The sequence below is a fragment of the Penicillium angulare genome, assembly GCF_028827245.1.
Source record: "Penicillium angulare strain IBT 27051 chromosome Unknown utg000004l_segment0_segment0, whole genome shotgun sequence".
NCBI classification, from domain to species: Eukaryota; Fungi; Ascomycota; class Eurotiomycetes; order Eurotiales; family Aspergillaceae; genus Penicillium; species Penicillium angulare.
Window position 1 is genome coordinate 5,444,276 of NW_026623163.1, and position 20,965 is coordinate 5,465,240.

Here is a 20,965-nt window from a genome sequence, read left to right on the forward strand (position 1 = left end):
TATGTTCCCAAAAGAGGGGCATGAGGGGAAAGTCTTGTCACTTCCTTGGAGCTGCATGGTTATTGGGGGAACTGTGCTTGGCTGATCTGATCTGGTCGATAGCTTGCGACAACACTTGATTCACCGGCTGTTAGGAGTCTTGGATTCTACGCTGATTGGACCCCGCGATTCCTGGGCAAAGCCATGGAAGTAGGTGCGTCTTAATCCCTGCGACGTCTCATCGTGGGCTTGATCGGTCAAAGGCGAATAGATCAAGTTGGTGATTTTATTGCTTCGATTCGATTCGTGCACTTGCGATGTTGAATCATCAACTAAAACCAGTTTTGGCTTCGTGTTTTGTGAATGGTAGAAGAAATCCATGGTTCCGGCAAGTCCATGACTGCGTGCGCGACGCATCGCCTCTTGCCCAATCTTGCAATGCCACATTCCAAGACTTCGGGCTGTGTCGGGTGTAGAAGAACAATACTGACAGAATATTAGCTGCTTTCTAGGATTTTGCATATGATGTATCTAATTAATCCTCATCATGATCATCCTCAGACAAACTTTGTTGGGCTTTTCATGAAAAGAGTCAATGTTATGCTGCCCAGGTGGTATGAGTATCTTGAAATATAGCAAAGATCAGGTAAACACAAGCCCGACTACATAATAATCCACATTCTTTCCAAATGTACTATATTCCTTTCTATCGTGAGACTTCTTTCATGCTTGATTGTTATTATATCTCTAAATGTGTCTTGTAGACATCGGCTCCTACAAGGCCATGGACCAATCAGCGACCGGCCCGCATTGCTCCTAAAAAAAACTCACTTTGAGCTTGCGTTGATCTGCAAGAACATCTCTCTACCTTCCTTCTTCACCAACGATCCCTTTTCGCCCATCCCTTGTGCTCAATATGGTCGGCCCTACAGCTTCCTTGTCGAATCTGCACCGAGCAGATGGATCTGCCTCCTACAAATGCCCAGTCACAGGATACGATGTGCTTGGTGCTGTAAATGCGCCCATCGAGTTACCAGCCCGAAAGGACGCCCTCAAGCCAGAAGATGCCACCATTGAAGTGTTTGTCAAGCCTGGGCAGGCTACAGCAGGAGTTGGGGAGCGATATGTGGAGAGAATCCTGCGCACAATGCTCGAGAAAGTAATTCTCGGACGGGAGAAGGGACTCCCACGTCGGGGAGTTGTCGTCACATTAGCAGCTGTTGGAGGCTCGGCTCCAGAACGCGGTGATTCCGTGAGTCTTGTTATGAATCTCATTTTAATAAATCAGCGAAGCTAACATATCTAGTATATCACCATCCTCCCAGCTCTCCTCCACGCCTCATTGCTCGCCTTAATCTCCGCCGCCGTTCCCTTGTCCATGACCTTCGCTACAACGTTGCTCGGTGTGACCCGTTCTGGTCAAATCATTCGCGACCCATCACCAGCTGCTGCAAAAACTGTCGCATCTATTCATGCCCTCACCTTCTCTTCGAAGGGGCATCTCTTGTTAAGTGAGAGTCAGGGTCGCTTTGATTTTGAGACATGGGAATTGGTGCGGCAAGAAGCTGCTTCTATCTGCCGCGCAGTCGCGACCACCGGTTCTGACGGTGACACCGCCATGGGTGAGGGAGCCGATGGTGCCCACGTGGATGCGTTTGTTCGTGAAACTGTGGAGGACAGCCTTCACCGAGATTACACCTGGAAACTCGAATCGGCCTAAGAGCAACCTATAACAACGCTATGGGGCTCGTACCCAAGTGGGGTTGGCTTGTCACCAACAAAGCATGACCCGCTATTACTAAAGGTCCTTTGGCCTTCATCCATCGCCGCAGGCGCCCTGTCCTTTGATCACGGGTTCTCTTATCTACTCCAATCATACGAACCAGCAGTGTAAAACAGCTTTGTGGTCTGCGTTGTACACCCGAGCCATCACATGACCAACGCAACATGTGTGCAACATCCTCCTTCTTCATTGCACCCCTGGACTCATCTGCTGTCGTGTCCCCTTTGGTTTCCATCGTGTTCCTGAGCTGGACTTGGTCCGAGTCGCACTGGACGTCAACTATATCTTAAGTGGAGGCTTGGTTGGCTCAATTCGACTGTGAACAGGACAGACCGATATGCGGACTTAATTGCACCGGATCCGATGCGAGGGAAGAGCCTAAGATCCTTAACCCCGTCACCTATCACTAGCTGGCCTGACTAGTTACGCAACTAGTGTACAAAGACTCAAATCACATACATTTTTGGCTCCTTAAACAGAATCCCTCTAGCGTGCTTTTTGTCAGCCTTGCCAATTGGTCAGCCATTCCTCCGAATTATGGCTTGGACCTCATCTTTGCATCTTTTCGATCAAATAATCAAGCCTCGTTTGAAAATGGCAGTCTTAGAATAGAAAAAAAAAAGCAAACAAAAAAGTAATAATAGAATGATGCTGCTTTCCCCTCATTTCTTCCACGTATTGTGACCATTCTTACTATTCTACTATAGGAATGTAAACGTCACAGTTGGCCAAGATGGGACGGCGAGTCCACATGAGGAACCGGAGGACTAGCGAAGACTAATGTAATACTTGTAGAATGTGATGATGTTAAAAAAAGATCCCCAGAGTAAGAATATTTTCATTGAACAAACATCACCCAATCTGCCGGAAGACAAGATTATTGCACCATCTTCGATCCATCTTTGATCCGCATCATAGCGGTCTGGCGTGTCTCCATTCCTCGGGGTTTCATCCTCCGTACAAACTTGGAGAACTGAATTATTTCAGTCTCTTTTTTGAATGGGGACACGTTCTTAATTCTCTCACTTTCCAGACCCTTCCCTACTGCCACTGGTATGACCCCAGTGTCAGTTTCAAGCCTAATCCCCACCGACCGGGGCCGCCCCAAACCCTGGAGTTGATCCGAGCGCCAAATCCCTGCCGGCAGATCGCAAAGAACGGGGATAGAAGACGGTAGAATCAAGGATCAAATCAAACCGACCCCGAACTCTCGATTAGGACATAGCAATCGCAGAAAGAAAAAAAAGGGCGCTATCCCATGCACTATTGGGAACAGGTTCTACCGCTGCCTTGATTGATAGCGCTGCACCCGCTGTTTAAAACTCCGTTACATCCGAACCCCGGCTTTCGCGTATCTGCGACATTGGCACTTTTTTTTTGACTCTCTTTTTTTTCTATCATCCTCATCGCTAGTGGAATCCTGCCGAGGGCCAATCCTACCTGCCCATGGCGTCGCCCGGTAATGATTCATCCCGATCTGACATGCCCCCATCCTCCACATCCGCGTCATTGCGTTCTTCGTCTCACGCATCTCCGTCTCCAACTGCCAACGCCCCACCTCCCCCATCCGCATCAACCGTCGGCGCGGCGCTCCTCCGCGACTATGCCCTCCATATAGAACCCTCCCAGACACACAACGAAATCCATCAGCACGAACCCACCCCACGAGTTCCTAGCAGCGACGCGCTGCCTCCCCACAAGATCGACTCGACACATGAGGAGGCCGGTAGGTCGCTGCCCTCAGCTTTGCGCCGATTTCGTCAGAAATCAATCTCCGGTCATCGTCCGCAGAAGGCGCTCTCCACCGATTGCATCCCCCGCCAAACCATAATGAAGGCCTTAGCCTCGAGGACAGCCCTGTCCAACACAACCTCCACTTCTCCCCCGAATAACCAAAATTCACCATTGACGAGCAACTGGTCAGGCCTGGTTGCTAACAATAGCAATAATGCCGTCCAAAATTCACCGGCCGCGGAGGAGCGAGAACGTCGGTGTAGCAATGCGTCATCACAGCGATTATCGGCGGCACTCTCTAGTTTGCAAATAAATAATTATCTGGACCGATCGCCCGCTACGGCGCGGTTGATGATGCAGTCACCATGTTATTTCCATCAGCGATTCGATGACGCTGTCAATATCAAGAAGGTTCTCGAGGAGATTGCTGATGACGAGTGGCTGTCACATTCACGATTAGTACAAACCGCAACGGGAGTTCGAGAAGTATCCAAACAATTACAGCGACGGCCGATCAAGCGCGCAGTACGCAACGTCATGATTGTCACCAAGGCTCGAGATAACAGCCTGGTACATTTGACACGCGAGCTCGCAGAGTGGCTCCTCTCAACCCCACGCTACGGAAGTGACCTAGGAGTCAATGTGTATGTTGATGCGAAGTTGCGGAATTCCAAACGGTTCGACACACCGGGCCTTCTCCAAAAGGAACCACGGTTCGCTCAGATGTTACAATTTTGGACCCCTGATATGTGTTGGACGTCACCGGATAAATTCGACCTTGTACTGACGCTGGGTGGTGACGGTACGGTCCTTTTCACTTCCTGGCTGTTCCAGCGTGTTGTACCGCCGGTGTTTTGTTTCTCATTGGGGAGTCTTGGATTCCTTACCAACTTCGAGTTTTCCGAATACAAATCACATCTCAATGCCGTCATGGGTGATGTGGGTATGCGTGTCAATTTGCGTATGCGATTCACTTGTACTGTGTTCCGGAAAGATCGGAGCAAAGGTGCGGAGGCTGGAGCAGTCGAGGAGGGCGAGCAGTTCGAAGTTTTGAACGAAGTTGTTATCGATCGAGGGCCGTCGCCCTATGTGTCCAATCTGGAATTATATGCCGATAACGAGTTGTTGACCGTGGTTCAAGCGGATGGCTGTATCTTCTCTACACCCACTGGTTCGTTCCATCCCTGATTGAAATCTGATCCATGTTTCGTACTTTTCATGCTGACTTTAATCTATCCAGGCTCAACGGCTTATTCTTTGTCCGCTGGCGGCTCCCTCATGCACCCTTCCATTCCCGGAATTCTCCTCACTCCGATCTGCCCTCACACACTCTCTTTCCGTCCGATGGTTCTATCAGACTCTCATCTCCTCCGTATCGCGGTTCCTAATGCTTCGCGGTCAACTGCCTACTGCTCCTTCGACGGCAAAGGTCGCGTCGAGCTTCGTCAAGGCGATTATGTCACCGTCGAAGCCAGTCAGTACCCTTTCCCTACCGTTGTCTCTGACAGCGGTGAATGGTTCACCAGTGTCCAGCGAGCTTTACGTTGGAACACTCGCGGTGCTGTACAAAAAAGCTGGGACAGTGGCGCCGATGGCGACCCCGACCTCAACGGGGACGCTGAAGACGAACAATGGGACATCGATACAGACACCGGGCTCGGTGGCACAGATAGTGGCATCGGGCCTAGTGAAGATGGCGATGCCTTCTCTCCAAATCCTATGCGGCGACAGATGAGCTTGCTCAATATGTGACCGCCGCCTCCTCCCATCTACCCTGCTTAATCCTTTTACCCTTTCTCACTTCTGTTTTCATGACCATATATATACCTTCCCATCGTTTCGTCATTGGCGTTTTGGCGATATCTCCCAGATCCCCGCTGCATTCTCCCAAGAATATTCAACGGATAGATTCATGATGTCTTTTTTTTTTCTCCCTTTTTCCCTACCTTCTCATTTCTTGGGTTACTATTTCCGGTTTAGACAGTTCAGCGGTCGCTACATTATAGTTTCCACCACACTTCTTGGTCGAACCCCTTCTTTCGCCAAGCACTACATGCATGGTCTATGAGAGGGGTTCTTTGGCTCGTATACATACAGTCTCTACATCAATTGATACTGGCATTTCGGTTCCAGGTTGGAAAGTACTGGATTTTGGACAGCCAATTTGTGTTTCTGATATGCACGTCTTCCCCATACTATATTCAACAATATAACCTGGGCATCATCAAGAATGACCCTACATGAAACTCCTGGACAAGCGACTGTTAATAGTAGACATCTGCATTTATTGTTCTCAATCAAGGTTCCAACTTCCAAACTCGGAATCTGATGAATTGAGGTTCCATCCGAGGCCTGATAAATTCTCCATGTAACCTCGCCTACAAATGATTAGGTTCGCAGATCGACATCTGCACTGAAACCACAACGTTTCGCTTTTATTAAGCGTCAAAGCCACAATCCCCACTATAATAGACAGGCCATATAACCCAGGATGTATCCAAACCTATATAACAACCTACAAAACCTCCCCTCTAGTAGAAAAGAAAAAAAGCAAACCAAAAGCCAATCTATCCAATCGAACAAGACCCGATATTCAAGATGAAAACCTCTACTTCCTCTCTCCTCCGAAGCACCTTACTCGCTTCAATCTTCCAAGCCTCCGAAGCCCTAGTCGGTCTATCATGGAGCGTATCCGACGTCCCAACAACCGGCCTAAAAGACATAACCTTCCCCATCTCAATGCCTAATGCCCCCCACGTCTCAGGCTTCTACTTCGCCCAACAATTCAACTTCGTCGGCGAATCCGACGTAGGCTACACAGGTCTCCAACCACGCGAAGACTCAGGCTCTTCATCCGTCGTCCACGCCGCCTTCTCAAGCTTCATAAACGGCACTACATCCGACGATAGCAACTGCAGTAATGGCGCAGATGGAGGCGCCGGCGTAAGCTGTGCCGTCGATGTAGATGCCACATATGCCGATGGATATAATCTTGTCATCAAGAATACTGCCGGTACTACTTGGACCGGAACACTGGTTGATGCTGTTTCGGGAACAGAGACGCATATTGGTTCTTATACTTTGCCTGATGGGGCGGGGGGAATTGAAGGCTCGCAGGTCGGCTTTGTGGAATATTATCCTTGGAACTCGGCTGCTAGTCATTCTTGTAGTGATTTGCCGAAGACGGAGGTTACGTTTGGAAATCCTACTACTTCGGCTGGGAACTCGGGGAGTGTGGATAAGCCTTATGAGTATGGGGATTGTGTTGGGACGGCTGGGTTTGAGACTGTTCAGACTGATGGTGGGTATCAGGTTACTGTTGGGTTTTAGATCTTTCTGTACTTTTGTGTGTTTTTCGATTGTTATTATTTTCTTGAGCTTTGTAAACTCAATACATGTTCGATATCATAAATTGGAGCTTCAGCTAAATTGGTTTACCCCTATGTACCCACTGCTAGTATATTAAAGGCGACATGCTTCAAGTTCTCCACTGTATAGTATCACGCACCCCGTATTAAGATCCACAGATTTGGATCTAGTTTCCAATTCTTATTACATACTGAACTTGTGTAACCGCTTATTTCTAGCTAGTATTGATCTCAATCCTATCGTTTATTTGCTTTTCTAATGAAGATATGTTCAGTGGCTAGATGATGGCTATCAGATAAACGAACCTGCATGATGACTGCGACATAATACCTAAACAGTGACATCGACTCTCGTAGTATCTTCCTAGTAAAGTTTCCAGGTTTCAATCTAAAGAACGCTCAGACGCGCATTGTCGCTTCGCCAGGATTCCTGGTCCCTGCGCCGATTCCCCGCAATGCCGATCTTAGGTTTCATAGGAGCTTTAAGCGACTGACTGACTTTCTTTGTAGTGGAGTCGTACCTGTCTAGAGCTTACGCAGTACATAGTTCATTAGCAATTACAGCGCCAGGGGTTTCAAATAATCCCCTGCCAAGCTTCTCGCTTCCAAGGCTGCACTACAAGTCCAAAACATGTCCGCATTCCGTATGGAAATAATCTTCATGAAATCAATTTACATCATGCTATCTTATACATCGAACCCGAACTTTTCATCGGAAAGAGACAAGGACATAAGAATGCCTTTATCTTGCTCCCTATCCTTCATTATAAATCTCAATCGTATCACGCGTAACACGTAAAATTAGGTAGGTAGGGGAGGGGTCATAAAGTATATCCCCACCAACACCTGGACCTATCCCAATTACCAGTCGCAGCTATCAGCCAAGAGCTTAGCCAATTTCTCGAGGTGTTTCTTGTCTTCGTCATCAAATCCAGAGGGCAGTGCGCAGTCAATATCAATAATAGCAACAGTCTAACCTCCAGTTAGCAGTTTGTTCAATCTATAAACTCATATATATTCGAGAGCAATAACTCACCTCTCCCCTGACTATGATAGGAACGACTATCTCACTACGACTATCCGCGTCGCATGCAATGTGGCCTGGGAACTCGAGGACATCCGGTACGACAATTGTTTTCTGGCTTGCAGCTGCTGTGCCGCAGACGCCCTTGCCGAAGCGGATCTGCTGGCAAGCGGGTTTACCGTGGAAGGGACCCAGGAGTAGAAGTTGGTTTTCGGGGGATGCGTATGTGGTGGAGATGATTACGCCGGAGACGCCCTCGGCGCTTGGGAGTGGCGGGGAGGAAATGGGTGAGGCGAGGGTAGGGAATTTGTCATCGCGAATGTAGAAGCCGGCCCAGTTGACGGCGGAGGAAGGGGAGGGAAGGGCGGAGTATGCGTGCCAAAGGAGAGAGGAGACGTTGGAGAAGTTGCTGAGGAATCAAAATCGGGTTAGTCACTGAAGCTCTGGAAGTGGCGACATTGTGATGTTGACGGCGGAAGAGTTGAAGCATGTGAAATGCATGGCCAAAGATGAGGAGGATGAAGTATTTACCTGACCTGTTTTGGTGAATGTTAGCTGTTTGATTCTTCAATTGTGGTTGCGACAGGAATTTTTGTCGCAATTTGCGATCTGCGATTGTGCACGATCGCGAGATGACTTACCCAATTGCGTTGTCCGCTAAGAAGACCCTCTGCTTGCATGAGCACCTGCTCATATACATCGGCCTTAGAGGCACCGGGCATAAAGTAGGAAGAATCGGCGTGAGGCTAGAAATGAATTGTTAGCTTCGATTCTAGGTTTAGTGTCAAGACCTGCAGCGATCAACGGGGATCTGGAGGGGGCCAAAACTGGAGATCGATCGGCGGGGGCGCGAACATACCATGATTGATGTGTATAGATGAGTAGAAAGAAAGAGAACAAGAGAGAAAAAAATATGTCCAGGTAAAAAGGAAGAGAGATCAGAGAAAATTGAAGAACAGAGCAGACCGAAGGTGCCAGAGAGATTGTGGTGGGGAAACCGTGGGTCGGACAAGCTCCGCCCAAGGGACAAGGAACAAAAGGGACCGTGCAGCGCTTGGTTGCGCCATTATCACTTCCCTTTGTTTGTGCTCGACCAGAGTGTTTTTTTTCCTTGTTTGAGGCAATTCGACTTTGTTTTTCTTTGTTTTTGTTCTCTTTCAACGCAATCAAGACTCGATTGTCAAGAATATCTCAATGTTGAAAGTCTCAAGAGCCAAGTCATCTATCTGGTGTGTGTCCATTGACCAAACCATGTACCATATAACCTGTGAGGTTGATGTCTGCCAGTTTCCAGATTTTTGCATTTTTTTTAATGCTTTCTTTTTAATATATTTGCTTTTTGACTGGCTCGGTAAACCCTTTGAGGTCGGTATTATGCTCAAATTGGTAGACTGCGACCGCTGCTTTGCAAGGTCGAGTAAAGCGCCTGCCCATTGACTGCTGGCAAATAGGAATTCTCTTGATCGCTGCTCTCAAACATGTCTGATTTAGACTGAGGTCCTGATATCGATGACCGACGAACAACCTGGTGATGGCCATCCTCTAGATCGCTCTCGTCGGAGAGATCAATGCGAACCTCATGCAGCTCAGGCAGGGGAATGAACGACTGGATCCGAGAACCGAAAAATCGGTATGACTGATGCTTTTGTACCAAACCATGGATGATTTGAAGAACCTCGAGTTGTAAAATTGATCGTGCTCGTGAGATTGATCGCTTCTTGCTCTGTAGAGCTCTCGAGGCTCGCCCTGGTTGGTGTCGCCCAAAGTCCAAGACTCGTGTACCTTTGATCAAACCATCTGCATAGTTGGTATTGTAAAATTGCTCTTGAACGTGAATTTCATCAGGAGTAATGCGAACCACGGGTCCTGTTCCAATATATCAGTCACGACTCCTTCCCAGCAGTAAAAACACTGATGCTCGATTCCTACCGTATATTTGATGCATGCGATCAATTTCTTCCTCAAATGACCCAGCCCCCCATGCCGTAAAGTATATCTCGTATAATCCAGTAATAGATGCGACTTTTGGTCCGGGAAATTTGCTGAGAGGGTGAAAGTGAAGTCGGTAGACAGTCATCACTAGGCCGTAGGCCAGCATGCTGCCTAAGAAGAAACAGGCGATCATTTTGTTGCTGAAATTGATTTGATTGAGTCAGTGATATTTCTCTCATGCGATCTCTCACAAAGAGACCGATATAATTGCATTCGTCCCGATAGGTGTGCTATCAGGAACACATAGAAATCATAGTCTCCCAGATGAGGTTCGACCTGCTATCACTCACTTTTTTATCTTGCCGATTAAGCTTGGTCCGCTTGGATTCACTGGATGAATTCGTTTTGAAAAGAAGAGTGTGGTGATACTGCATTAACATCCAAGCGCAAGGTGTCAAAGCCCGCACGGCCTCAGATCGAAGTAATGCACGAGTTGACCAAACGAGAGAAATCAAGACGAGAAAAGAAAATGTAAAAAGAAAAGGAGTCAAATCACAATTCCCCTACGGAGTTAATTCTACCAGTCGCTTCTTTTTCTCATCTTTCAAGACCCCTAGGGCTGTCCCACAGAGCTACGGGGCACCCGCAAAGAATCGTGCCACGATCAACACTCTAGAATGTGCTTATTGGTGGATCCACTCGTCATACCGCTTCTCTCACGAACCCTCGTGCATCAACCCAAAAGATTTAGTCCACCTAGTTTCTGTTCGGGCTCCAGCCCCCCCTGATTTCTACGATCTTGGGCAGTGGCACTGGACACCCACGGGGGCTAAGCGGGGTCCACACTTCGGGATCGAGGCCCCCCTTCAGTGGTTCCAATGGGCCCAGGTTGATCCCGCTAAAGCGCAAACTTAGACCGCTACTTGTCCCTATACAACTGGCAAGACAGAGGATCCTTACCGACTTTGTGATTTATCATTAGCGTTCACCGGGCCCATGCAGTGCCTTGAAAGTACCCGGACGTCATTCTGCATTTGGTTTGGTGTGGTGGATGATTTTTATTTCGGGCACGGAACTCGGGGTTTTATGGGGTGATGGGGGTTTTTTTTCGATCGGCCCCATTCTTGAAGCAATCTGACCTGGACTTGGATGATTTTACTCCGTAGATTGATTACTATCAGGTTTGATTGATTCCTGTTCAGTTTTAAGGGGCCATGCTTTTGCTCTGACTGATGGCGAATGTTAGGGGCCCCGTTCGCCATCAAGCCTTACCTAAATGGGCGTTTGTGAGATCAGCATTTTGGGGTTACACAATCTGCATCGTAGGGGACTGGCGAATCTTGGGGCTTCGATATGAGATCAGATTGATGCACAACGTCAGACTTTTGGTTTGTCTACACAGTGTAAGAACTCATGCATTGTCGTGGTTCATGCAACCTGTGTATGGGGTAGAACTTTCTCATTGCTCGAACATTAGATACTTGGGTGTTACTGGCTCGTGAATTCTTGATGATGTATTCGGGCTGCCTCTCACATGTGTATTTGGCTAGTTATGTGGTTCATGTCACGGTATACACGCCAATGCTGGGCAGTCTCTGGCCTCGTATCCCCAGAGACTCAGATGGACCACTCGAGGTTCACGTTGTATAAGATAATACTAGTAGTAGAGGAAATATGGCAATATTTGTTGAAATTGAACATTTTCTCGGCAAAATCTCGGTCGGTTCGTTATCGCTGCTATGCATAAATGTAGCGGAGACTCGTGTGTTCTAATGCCAATTAAAGACGGGTGCATGAGATCTTGGTAGATCAAGAATAGAGAGCCAATCATTTCATTTTCGAGCAGACTATGTAGTCTACCCACCTCTGTGTGCTCTTTTTTATCAAGATTGGCATCATGGATGGTATCACTGCATGCCTTGATACTCCAATTGGTCTGGATATTCCCAATTTGAAGTATAAGACCAGTGATACACGAATGCAGTCGCTGGGTATTTGACTCTTCTCATGCTAATAAATACAATTAATCTGTTTTAATACCGTCCAAAAATATCCGATTCAGCCGGGCGGGGGATCAACACAGTTCTTTGCTCATGAATCTGCTGTCAGCTCTTTTTGTGATTAAAAGCGTGGCACATTTCATCATAGCGCTTTGAAGTGATTTCTCTGGGATGTCGATCCTCTAGGGTTGTGTCTCTATTTGACAGAATAATGCAGTGCGCTTGAACAATGAACTCACCGAAGCACGATATTCGTCACTGTGACTCTTATCTATAAACAACACGTAACGGAAAATTAAATTTGCCTCTCAAAAGTCTTACGCAATAGGCAATGCAAAATTATAGATTCTATTCATCACTATGCCCTTGAACAATTATAATTTCTCAGATAAGAGACTCTTAGATTGACGGCATAAATATAGTACAGTGCCAAATTATCTTAATATAATGCTAGCAACGATTATACAAATGTCTTCTGCTCTCAGCTTCCCTTCTTATCCACCTCCGCACCAGCAGGGCGAGCTCCATCCTGGGCTGTATTATGCCCTTTCAGAAAGCTTACTGCGCCAGGTCCAGTGAAGTTTTTCTTTCCAGTCGTAACCCATGTAACAAGACTGATAAGGGCAATGACACCAATAGCGGCACTCGTATAATTCATCGACTCATGGGTAACGGGGTATGTGCTGGGGAAGTTGAAAGTGATAGAGGCAAAAAGTAGAAATAGAAGACCGATAATGTTCAACCCAACTGATACTGGAGTAGAGAAGGCATATGGGCCTTCCATTTTGGTAACATGGCCGGAGAAATACCCGAGCAATCTGCTACCGAGAGCCATAGCATATGATAGATCTAGAAAAACTTTGTTAGCGCCTTTTGGTTTCATATTTGTCTGAGTATATTGAGTATGAAGCTTACAAAATCCTTCTGTTGAGATAGAAATGACTGTTTCGAATCCAGTTGTTGTGCCGAACTCAATAGCATCGAGAGCTAGTTGCACAACAAGGGTAAGTAGAACGGCGTTCACTGGGACCTGGGTCTTGGCGTTGACTTTACTGAAGACCTTTGAGAAAGGCAATCCGTTGTCGCGCGCAAATGCATAGACGGAGCGAGATCCCTCAGCAAGAATGTTGTTTCCTGCAACCATGACAATAACTGTGATCAAACTGGTCAAGATACAGGTTGCAGCCTTATTACCCGTTGAGTCGTAGATGATCTGGATAACAGGAACGCCAGTGCTAGTGTTGGCAGCCGCCGAGATGTCACCAATGCAAAAACAAAGGGTGAGAAGGAAGATAAATCCAGTCACTCCTCCAAGGATAACCGCGAGGACGATAGCCTTGGGGGCTTCTTTTGATGCAGACTTCATTTCCTCTGTCATATGCGAGGGGGCATCATAACAGCACATTCCAAAGCAGGCCTGCAGGATACCAATGATTGCAGCCATCCCAGTACCCCAGCCCGTTGTGTTTTCGAATTCGGAGAATACAAATGAGGCTGACTGTTTGTGGTCGTTCATTGCGAGGAGCGTGACGGTGATGACGACGAAGGAGCCGACATTCCATATGAGGATAAATTTCGAGATGCGGTGGAGTAAATGGGATCCCCAGAGATTGACAGCAGCTGAGACGAAGGCAACTAGGTAAGCCACGAGAACTGTCTGCCATCTTTCAATGGTATACTCGGGGAACACCAGGTTTGCCATTCCCAACACGAAGTTTGACGCAATTGAATTGTTTGTCGCACCCATTGCAAGCACGCCTATAATTTTTTGTTCTTTAGTATCTCCATTTATAATATAAAGCGGGATCGTGAGCCATACCGATAATCATGAACCACCCAGCGATGTATGATAAGCCCCGAGCAATCTTCGGAGGTGCCAGAGCAGCAACCCAAGAGTACTGGCCACCTGCAACAGGGTACATGGAACACATTTCTGCCATGGGGATAGCGACCGCGAGGGTTAAAAGACTGACACCAATAAAACTGAATATCATCACTGGTGGGCCACCCGAGTTGACGCCAACAATGAAAACACCACTAAGAGCCGTCCATCTTTGATCCTTATAAGCTTTGTTTTGTCGTGAGCCAGGGGGTGACCAATACTCACGATGTCACAACACTAAAACTAAAACCAATCATACTAAGCAGACCAAAAGAACGTTTGAGCTCTGGATATAACCGTTAGTATGTGCTTTGAAATCCCTACACCAGTACTAGGTACTAGTCGCTGAGAATTTGACCTACCCTGTTCATAACCCAGATTCTCCAAACGAACATCTTCACTAGTGGTGCCGTTAAACACCTGTGTTTCGTCTTCTTTCAACATGGTGGCTAGGAGAAGCTTTCGAATCTTCTGAAAGCAGACAATATTTCACTCCACGAATGCGAATTTCTTCCTTTAAGAAGATACGAGGCATCGGAGTACTTCCTACCTCCCCCCATACTTTCCAGAGACCCCATGGAGAACCCAAAGACACGATAAGATAGATGGTCACGCCGGTTACCTGATTGAGAAGGTCTCAGCGATGCCAGTGGAGCCGGTCTCCCAATTCCGGGCGGAGAGTGAACTTTCTCGGCTTCTTTTGCGGGGGCATTTCAAGACCGGCGGCTGGGCGCCGATAAGCTGTGGTTGTAGGAACTGTCATTTGTCTGGCATTTTTGTGGTTCCAAAGCGAACATCGATATTCGTGGGGTAGATATGTCTTCGATATTGTGTAATAAGAAAGCCACAGGCCCTGACAGGTCTTGGTATCTCCTCTAATTGCCTTTGCTGATTTAGCTTCGGCTCAACGGCAAATATAGGAGGGCGCCACCGCAAGGGCCGTAAGCTTTTACGATGAAATTTCTTTCATTTGCCTATCATGATCTGATATGTCTTTGGAGGGAGGATTTCCATGCCCTTTTATCGTTTGCTGTAGACATGACTTTCGAAATTGGTTCTCAAATCTAGGTACTTATTGTACTCTCTGATAAGCCCAATCGGATGGTCTCTAGCGCTGACCCGAGTGGCTAGTAAAGTTATTACTTGATTAGGAGATAGGGTATAGGGCTTCGGAAGACCAAGCTTCCGGCCAAGATTAAAGTGGTGTTTCTTCGTTGCTAGCACCTAAGGGAGGATTTTGTATTGCACAGGGCCGTGGCGAATTATCATAGCTTGAATCTAATACCTTGCATATGATTGACAACCTTAAAGTATAGAAATCCATCACTTTCAACATGCTAGATTCCATGGCCATTGTGGTGCTTTTACTCAAATAAAACACAAAATTCAACTTTGTATACACATAGACCCCTGGATTCTCGGAACATACTGGGAATTAATCCCTACGTAGTGTAGTAAAATGTTGTGGCTTAGTAGCCAAAAGTCATCGCTCGGCAATTGTAGTTTCCACGGGTGGTCCGATAAAATGCCCCCGCTAGGCCCAGCGATCCAGTGCTGTAAGTAAATCTGATACTTCATTAGAGAATAAAAGATAAAACCTAACGGAATACGGATACGCAAGCTTCCGTCGGCTTGGACAGGACATTAGATAAAACTGGGGTCCCCAGGTGCCACTTAGAATTACTCACACACTATTCCACCTCAAAATCACATTCGAAAGTCAAATATTTCCTATATTCCATTAATGACAGAACAAATCCTTTCCGGCAAAACAGCCGTTGTCACGGGCGGTGCTAGTGGTCTTGGAAAAGCGATTGCAGCCAAATACCTTGAAGCCGGCGCCAACGTGGTCATCTGCGACATCCATGATGAACGTCTACAACAGACTTCAACCGAACTATCACCTAAGGGAACACTGAAGGCAATCAAAACCAATATCGCCGACCAAAATGAGGTGGAGAGTCTATTCGAACAGATAATCAAGGCATTCGGCAAGATCGACATCCTCGTGAACAATGCCGGTATCATGGATAAATTCGATCCAGTCGGCGATCTGGACCCTGAACTTTGGAATCGAGTAATGGCTATTAATCTTACGGCGCCGTTTCTTCTGAGTAAACTGGCGGTTGGCAATATGTTGGCACAGTCAGTGCCAGATGGTCGAATTATCAATATTGTCTCTGTGGCTGGACAAACAGGTTGGGCTGCTGGTATGTTAAACTCTGTTTTTTTAGTCTTTGGGTGGATTCTGATATTTTGTAGGTGCCGCTTATACTGCTAGCAAGCATGGTGTTGTTGGATTGACTAAGAATACTGCTGCCTTCTATGGTACGAAGGGCATTCGCTGCAATGCTCTGATGATGGGTGGAATGCACACGAATATTTTCGAGTCGATGCAATCAGGTGTGAATGTGGAGGGCTTCCAAAAGTCTGCAGCTATTAGGGAAGCAATCGGTGTTCCGTTGTGTGAAGTGGATACTGCTGCTGAGTTATGTTTGAACTTGAGTATTGGGAAGGGATTCGGTATTGTCAATGGAGCTTGCATTGCTGCTGACAATGGCTGGACCTCTATTGTTTAAGCATATGGTTTTCCTTTAGTTTCTTTTACCCTTCGAGGTTACATCAAGCGGCTTTGCTTTGCGTGTGATGAGGTCTATTGCAGTTGACAAAGTTTGTGATAATGAAAACCATTTTTTTAGGATTATGTGCACACTCTTATTTTGTAGCAGTTGTTCTTTTCACGGCCTGTAGAAAAATCAATCACTTCAACGACTTGGATCCAATGGATTCGCCTTTGGAGGTGCCTCGTCCCATTTTTCGAACCCCTCAGGAATATCAACAATCGCATGCTTCGTCCAAATATGCACAATACTTTTCATCATTTCTTTATCTAAACCCTCAAGACACCCGCCCTTAACATTGGTTGAAGAAGTTGGCTTAGGCTGTTCCCCAGGTATCGGTATCGCATCATGGAAACGATGGAGTATCCTCGCTCCACAACTTTTGCAAAAGATACATTCCATCTGTCTTCCTCTGATTGTCGTACGGGTATAGCTACCGACAAGACCGGCTGCTGATGTTGGAAGGTCAAAATAGGGGAAGACTGCGGTGATACCAAACGCGGCGGAGCTTTGGTGGCGGCATTCTGTACAGTGGCAGGCATAGAGCGCGAGAGGCTTGTCGGTTGGAGTAGTAAACTCGACCTTGGAGCACTGGCAGCGGCCCTTCATTCCCATTGTGGTGGTGGAAGGTAGATCTGTAGGTGTTGATTCAAGGCTGCGGGGTGAGGGGTCGGCGGGTGTTGTACAGACAAGGAATAAGCTCTGAGCGGAGTGATCTACCCGATGTAACAAAGGATTCGGTCTGCTTAGGTAGGATTGAAAAAGTTGCGGTATTTTGAAAGAGCATATACTAAATTTGCTTGTCCGTCACAAATCGCATCTGATAATTCCAGAAAACGCGCAGTTTTCATCGTGATAAATTCGTTCTTTACCACCATCAACCAAGTCGTTGCATTTGTAGATGCTGCCTCCCATATCCGCCACATAGGCATACCTCTCAACTGTGTCGACCACGAGGCCAATAGAGTCATAGAAGTTGCGAGCTAAATTCTATGCTTTCTTGGATCCCAAGAGGGCGGGTCAAGTGAATCAAACTTTAACTCATTCAGAGAGTTTCCAAAAGGTAGTTCGCCTCGATCCGTCCAGTAGAGGATATCTATTTCATCATCAAAGTAGAGATCTGGAGCCTCCGCCAATTTCTGCGAGAGAATATTGGCTCTTCCTGAAGCATGCCAATATGAGAGCAAAACAATTTACCCTGGTTCCCTCTCGCGCATTGCCATAGCACGGCACTGTTCTCCTTTAGATGCCTCTTCCTATCGGCACCCAGATCGGAAGGTGCCTTATGAGCCGCTTCGGAAAGCAACTATTCACGCCATGTCGGAACAGGGGATCGAATACAGCCTTCTTAGTGAGAACCCAATCTCCTGGGCTGATGAACAGGACCCGTTCGGACATGTTACTGCTCAGACCTACGTGCATTACGCTGGAATCTGCTTCTTACGCCTCCTTGAGTCGTTCCAATATCAACTGAGGTGAATTCTCCGAATTCATGTCAGGTCGTGGGATCGGTCTTATGACGAACCAATACACAACGAAGATCAAAAGGGTTGTCAAGTACCCTGACCTGGTAAGTCCATACTACTTTTTTCGTTCAAGATTTAAATAAAGCTAGCAACAAGGCTTTGGTACTACCAAAGCTCATTGCCGGTGTTCGTATTTTGGATGTACGCTCAGATAGAATTCAATTTGTTTATTCAATTTGGTCGGTGGCTCAGAACGCACTGACTGCTGAGTTGAGTAGCTGGATTTTATGTTTTGATCATAAAATGAAGCGACTCGTCAACCTTCCAGAGGAAGACGGCGTGTACCAGGCCCTGCATGCCTCCCTTATAGAGCGTGCAGCGGAGTCGCGCCACACCCTCGAGGAATGGGAGAAAAGGCAAGCACAAAATGCGGAGGATAAGATAGCAAAGGTTTGAATTTGTCTGCTTTATGATATTTTAGAGTCGTACAGTATAGTATTTCATTTAAATGCTGTTTATTGAGGTTGTATGTTTTTCTTCGGGCGTATCTTAGTACTATTAGGTTAAATATTACCGGAACCTTGGAAACCATACAGTGTTGTAGTACTTTGAATACGGACCATATAATTATATCAACTACTTAACCTTGGAAAGTTACCTATAGCTCCTGATAGAAGTAGGATTATCCTTGTTAATCTCCAATAACCGTTGACGGAGCTGGTACGAGCCTCAATGTAGCGTTCTGAAGGAAGCTAGGGACATCAGGTTCGGGATGTGCTCACGGGTGACCACCCTACCTATCAAAGACGCCCGGGCGTACACATGTAAGCGTAGCGGTGTGCACGGTTCGTTCCAGCATAGGAACTACCAGCATAATACCAATCACGCATCCAGTGCTAGCGAGGGGAGGGCACCTGGCGGTATTATCAGATAGGTATAAAAGTGTTTTTTCTTGACTACTATCTACGGTTAATTTAGCATACATGTATGTCCCGTACTACTGCTGGAAAGACGTCTCTCCCTATTACAATATTTACTATCCCGTGTACTATATAAACTTTGACTTACTAGAGACCTGAGTGCCACCCCAGTGGCTGCTATACGGCCACGTTACACAACATGCTGCTAAGGCCGTCAAAAGATGGTGACTGAAAGAAGTTGCCAAAATATGTGGAGAAAGCAGCTTTACGCTATCTTTTCTGGAAGCTAGACTGTATTGGAACCACACTGTTGGATATTTCTACGTCATGAAGCCGTAAGCACTGATATCCTAGGATGTTCGATTATAATCGCCTACATCAGACAGCATCGAATGAGGCTTTATCAATATTTACGACTCTTAATCGCCATGTACACTAGACTGACATAAAATAAATGATAGCAAATCAAGATGGTTACTTCCAATATTTTCAGCAAACCGAGAGTAAATAAGGTTGACCGAAAAAAGGTTCCATAATTGTACTATCAGTCGTCCAAATCTTCCCATTCATCACCCTCTCCTTCTTTATCTTTGTAGACATGCTCAAAGAATCTAGTCAAGGCGTCCAAGAAATCCACCGATCGGGGGACATGATGCGTACCAAAGAAATAATGCAAAGCGGAGTCTGTGCAATAATCCAGTAATCGTAAAGACTGACACTCATCAATCGTTGTATCTATAGTGCCAATGACGTGCAGAGTTGGTGTCTCAATCTTTGGATTATATAATGGCTTGTAGAGAGAATGCTCCAAAGGACACCCACAAAATGAGACGACGAAGTCCAAGGATGGATGACTTGCCTGTGAAAGGGACTGTTAGTTATGGTCTTTATTAGGGCCATCTTCAGGGGCTCACATTGAAACGCAAACTACCGATAGATCTTCGTTTCTCCAGCAGAGACGCTACCGTAGCGGCGATAATAGCTCCCGAAGAGAAGCCCATAATACCAATGAACGGACCGTGGGAATCAAGAAAGCGTAGAATGTAATCAATAGTGGTCTCAAGACCTCGGATGCGTTCTAATTCAACATCACCGTATCCCCATGTCCTCTTAAGGGCCTTTTCATCAGGAGAAGTATCAGGGTTATCGGGTAGCAAACCTGATGGATAATAGAACCGGACCTCATTGAATGGACTTTGGCTCGTATCTTTGCATGTAGAATTGAGCAACATGCTTCTGACACTAGGTTGTAGAAACTCGGTCTTGCACCGAAAGAATTGACCGGATTGGCCTTCTCCTGGAATTAATCCTTGTTAATCTCTTTCCACAATATATAATATAGGACACAGGAACAAGAGATATACCGTGTAGCATCAAAATCTTTGCGCATGATGGTGATGGGGATCGTGGTTCAAGTTCTTTCGAGGCCATTTTTACTGACCAGGAAGGGTGACACAATGATGACCTTTCATGGGTCTTTCAAGTTATCGTGGCCGTCATATCCATCAACTTGAAAGCACCTACCAGCGGTTGTGTGGGAAATCTACGATTATATATGTGATATTTATTATATCATTATTTACTCTTATGACGCAGCACTTGAGGTACTTATGTTATGGAGGGTAACACAAACACATGCATATGCTGGCATACTAGTATTGGCACGTATTGGCAGAACTAGGATTAAAATACCCATTTTCCTTAACGACCTAGGATACTGCAGACAACATAGCGTCATAGAACTGACAAAACAGTAAAGTCAGCCCATGTTGATAACTTTTTTCGGTCTTATGCATTATCCTAGCATCTGCAGCATCGTCAAAGCAGCAACCCTCCCTGCCTCCAAGATTAGCAACTATCGTCCTGATTAGTACCATTTAACTCTGAGGAAAAATTATGGGGCTAAGATAATATATCTTCTTGGAAGACGATCCTCATGAGCGAGCTCGGAGCAAGGATCTAAACTACCCACAGTTAGATACTATCACACTCTACGTCAGCTGGTACATGCAAGCATCCAAGTCCAACGAGAAACAAAAAGAAAAACATAAAAAAAAACCATCTTTGCAAATCAACATCTCCTTCCTCATTCGTATTAGCACCGAATCACCGAATAATCATACAAACCATTTTTCATTGCGCATCAACTGGCATGCAGTCTCCATGCAGATGCAACTTCTTCCGAAAACGCAAGAATTTCGACTTCGACAACGATTTTGTCAGTCCATCTGCCTGAAAGCGGCAGTTTTTTTCGAG

General features: G+C 46.4%; 11 protein-coding genes across 11 annotated transcripts; 5 read left to right on the forward strand and 6 right to left on the reverse strand.

Annotated features, from left to right (window-relative positions):
• Positions 1 to 120: 120 nt before the first annotated feature.
• N7478_005927 (uncharacterized protein) lies at positions 121 to 360 on the reverse strand (the record flags this gene model as incomplete). The annotated part of the gene is made up of 1 exon (XM_056922141.1): positions 121 to 360. One exon carries the CDS (start codon positions 358 to 360, stop codon positions 121 to 123), a length of 240 nt encoding a protein of 79 aa, XP_056780178.1.
• Positions 361 to 895: 535 nt separating this feature from the next.
• On the forward strand, positions 896 to 1,699 carry N7478_005928 (putative exosome complex subunit Rrp46; the record flags this gene model as incomplete). Its single annotated transcript, XM_056922142.1, has 2 exons — positions 896 to 1,231; positions 1,286 to 1,699. The coding sequence occupies 2 exons, from the start codon at positions 896 to 898 to the stop codon at positions 1,697 to 1,699; spliced, it is 750 nt and encodes a 249-aa protein (XP_056780179.1).
• Positions 1,700 to 3,208: 1,509 nt separating this feature from the next.
• N7478_005929 (putative NAD+ kinase Utr1) lies at positions 3,209 to 5,248 on the forward strand (the record flags this gene model as incomplete). Its single annotated transcript, XM_056922143.1, has 2 exons — positions 3,209 to 4,667; positions 4,737 to 5,248. The coding sequence occupies 2 exons, from the start codon at positions 3,209 to 3,211 to the stop codon at positions 5,246 to 5,248; spliced, it is 1,971 nt and encodes a 656-aa protein (XP_056780180.1).
• An 846-nt stretch (positions 5,249 to 6,094) lies between these two features.
• N7478_005930 (uncharacterized protein) lies at positions 6,095 to 6,826 on the forward strand (the record flags this gene model as incomplete). Its single annotated transcript, XM_056922144.1, has 1 exon — positions 6,095 to 6,826. The coding sequence occupies one exon, from the start codon at positions 6,095 to 6,097 to the stop codon at positions 6,824 to 6,826; it is 732 nt and encodes a 243-aa protein (XP_056780181.1).
• An 899-nt stretch (positions 6,827 to 7,725) lies between these two features.
• On the reverse strand, positions 7,726 to 8,750 carry N7478_005931 (GAF domain-containing protein; the record flags this gene model as incomplete). Its single annotated transcript, XM_056922145.1, has 5 exons — positions 7,726 to 7,836; positions 7,901 to 8,297; positions 8,420 to 8,424; positions 8,530 to 8,634; positions 8,748 to 8,750. 5 exons carry the CDS (start codon positions 8,748 to 8,750, stop codon positions 7,726 to 7,728), a joined length of 621 nt encoding a protein of 206 aa, XP_056780182.1.
• Positions 8,751 to 9,266: 516 nt separating this feature from the next.
• N7478_005932 (uncharacterized protein) lies at positions 9,267 to 10,013 on the reverse strand (the record flags this gene model as incomplete). The annotated part of the gene is made up of 2 exons (XM_056922146.1): positions 9,267 to 9,754; positions 9,818 to 10,013. 2 exons carry the CDS (start codon positions 10,011 to 10,013, stop codon positions 9,267 to 9,269), a joined length of 684 nt encoding a protein of 227 aa, XP_056780183.1.
• Positions 10,014 to 12,301: 2,288 nt separating this feature from the next.
• Positions 12,302 to 14,146, reverse strand: N7478_005933 (putative GABA permease; the record flags this gene model as incomplete). The annotated part of the gene is made up of 5 exons (XM_056922147.1): positions 12,302 to 12,669; positions 12,736 to 13,578; positions 13,640 to 13,857; positions 13,928 to 13,988; positions 14,065 to 14,146. The coding sequence occupies 5 exons, from the start codon at positions 14,144 to 14,146 to the stop codon at positions 12,302 to 12,304; spliced, it is 1,572 nt and encodes a 523-aa protein (XP_056780184.1).
• Positions 14,147 to 15,446: 1,300 nt separating this feature from the next.
• N7478_005934 (SDR family NAD(P)-dependent oxidoreductase) lies at positions 15,447 to 16,281 on the forward strand (the record flags this gene model as incomplete). The annotated part of the gene is made up of 2 exons (XM_056922148.1): positions 15,447 to 15,912; positions 15,965 to 16,281. The coding sequence occupies 2 exons, from the start codon at positions 15,447 to 15,449 to the stop codon at positions 16,279 to 16,281; spliced, it is 783 nt and encodes a 260-aa protein (XP_056780185.1).
• A 186-nt stretch (positions 16,282 to 16,467) lies between these two features.
• N7478_005935 (GFA family protein) lies at positions 16,468 to 16,938 on the reverse strand (the record flags this gene model as incomplete). The annotated part of the gene is made up of 1 exon (XM_056922149.1): positions 16,468 to 16,938. The coding sequence occupies one exon, from the start codon at positions 16,936 to 16,938 to the stop codon at positions 16,468 to 16,470; it is 471 nt and encodes a 156-aa protein (XP_056780186.1).
• Positions 16,939 to 17,815: 877 nt separating this feature from the next.
• Positions 17,816 to 18,245, forward strand: N7478_005936 (uncharacterized protein; the record flags this gene model as incomplete). The annotated part of the gene is made up of 2 exons (XM_056922150.1): positions 17,816 to 17,893; positions 17,946 to 18,245. The coding sequence occupies 2 exons, from the start codon at positions 17,816 to 17,818 to the stop codon at positions 18,243 to 18,245; spliced, it is 378 nt and encodes a 125-aa protein (XP_056780187.1).
• Positions 18,246 to 19,253: 1,008 nt separating this feature from the next.
• Positions 19,254 to 20,140, reverse strand: N7478_005937 (alpha/beta hydrolase; the record flags this gene model as incomplete). The annotated part of the gene is made up of 3 exons (XM_056922151.1): positions 19,254 to 19,568; positions 19,624 to 20,006; positions 20,074 to 20,140. 3 exons carry the CDS (start codon positions 20,138 to 20,140, stop codon positions 19,254 to 19,256), a joined length of 765 nt encoding a protein of 254 aa, XP_056780188.1.
• Between the last annotated feature and the right edge of the window lie 825 nt (positions 20,141 to 20,965).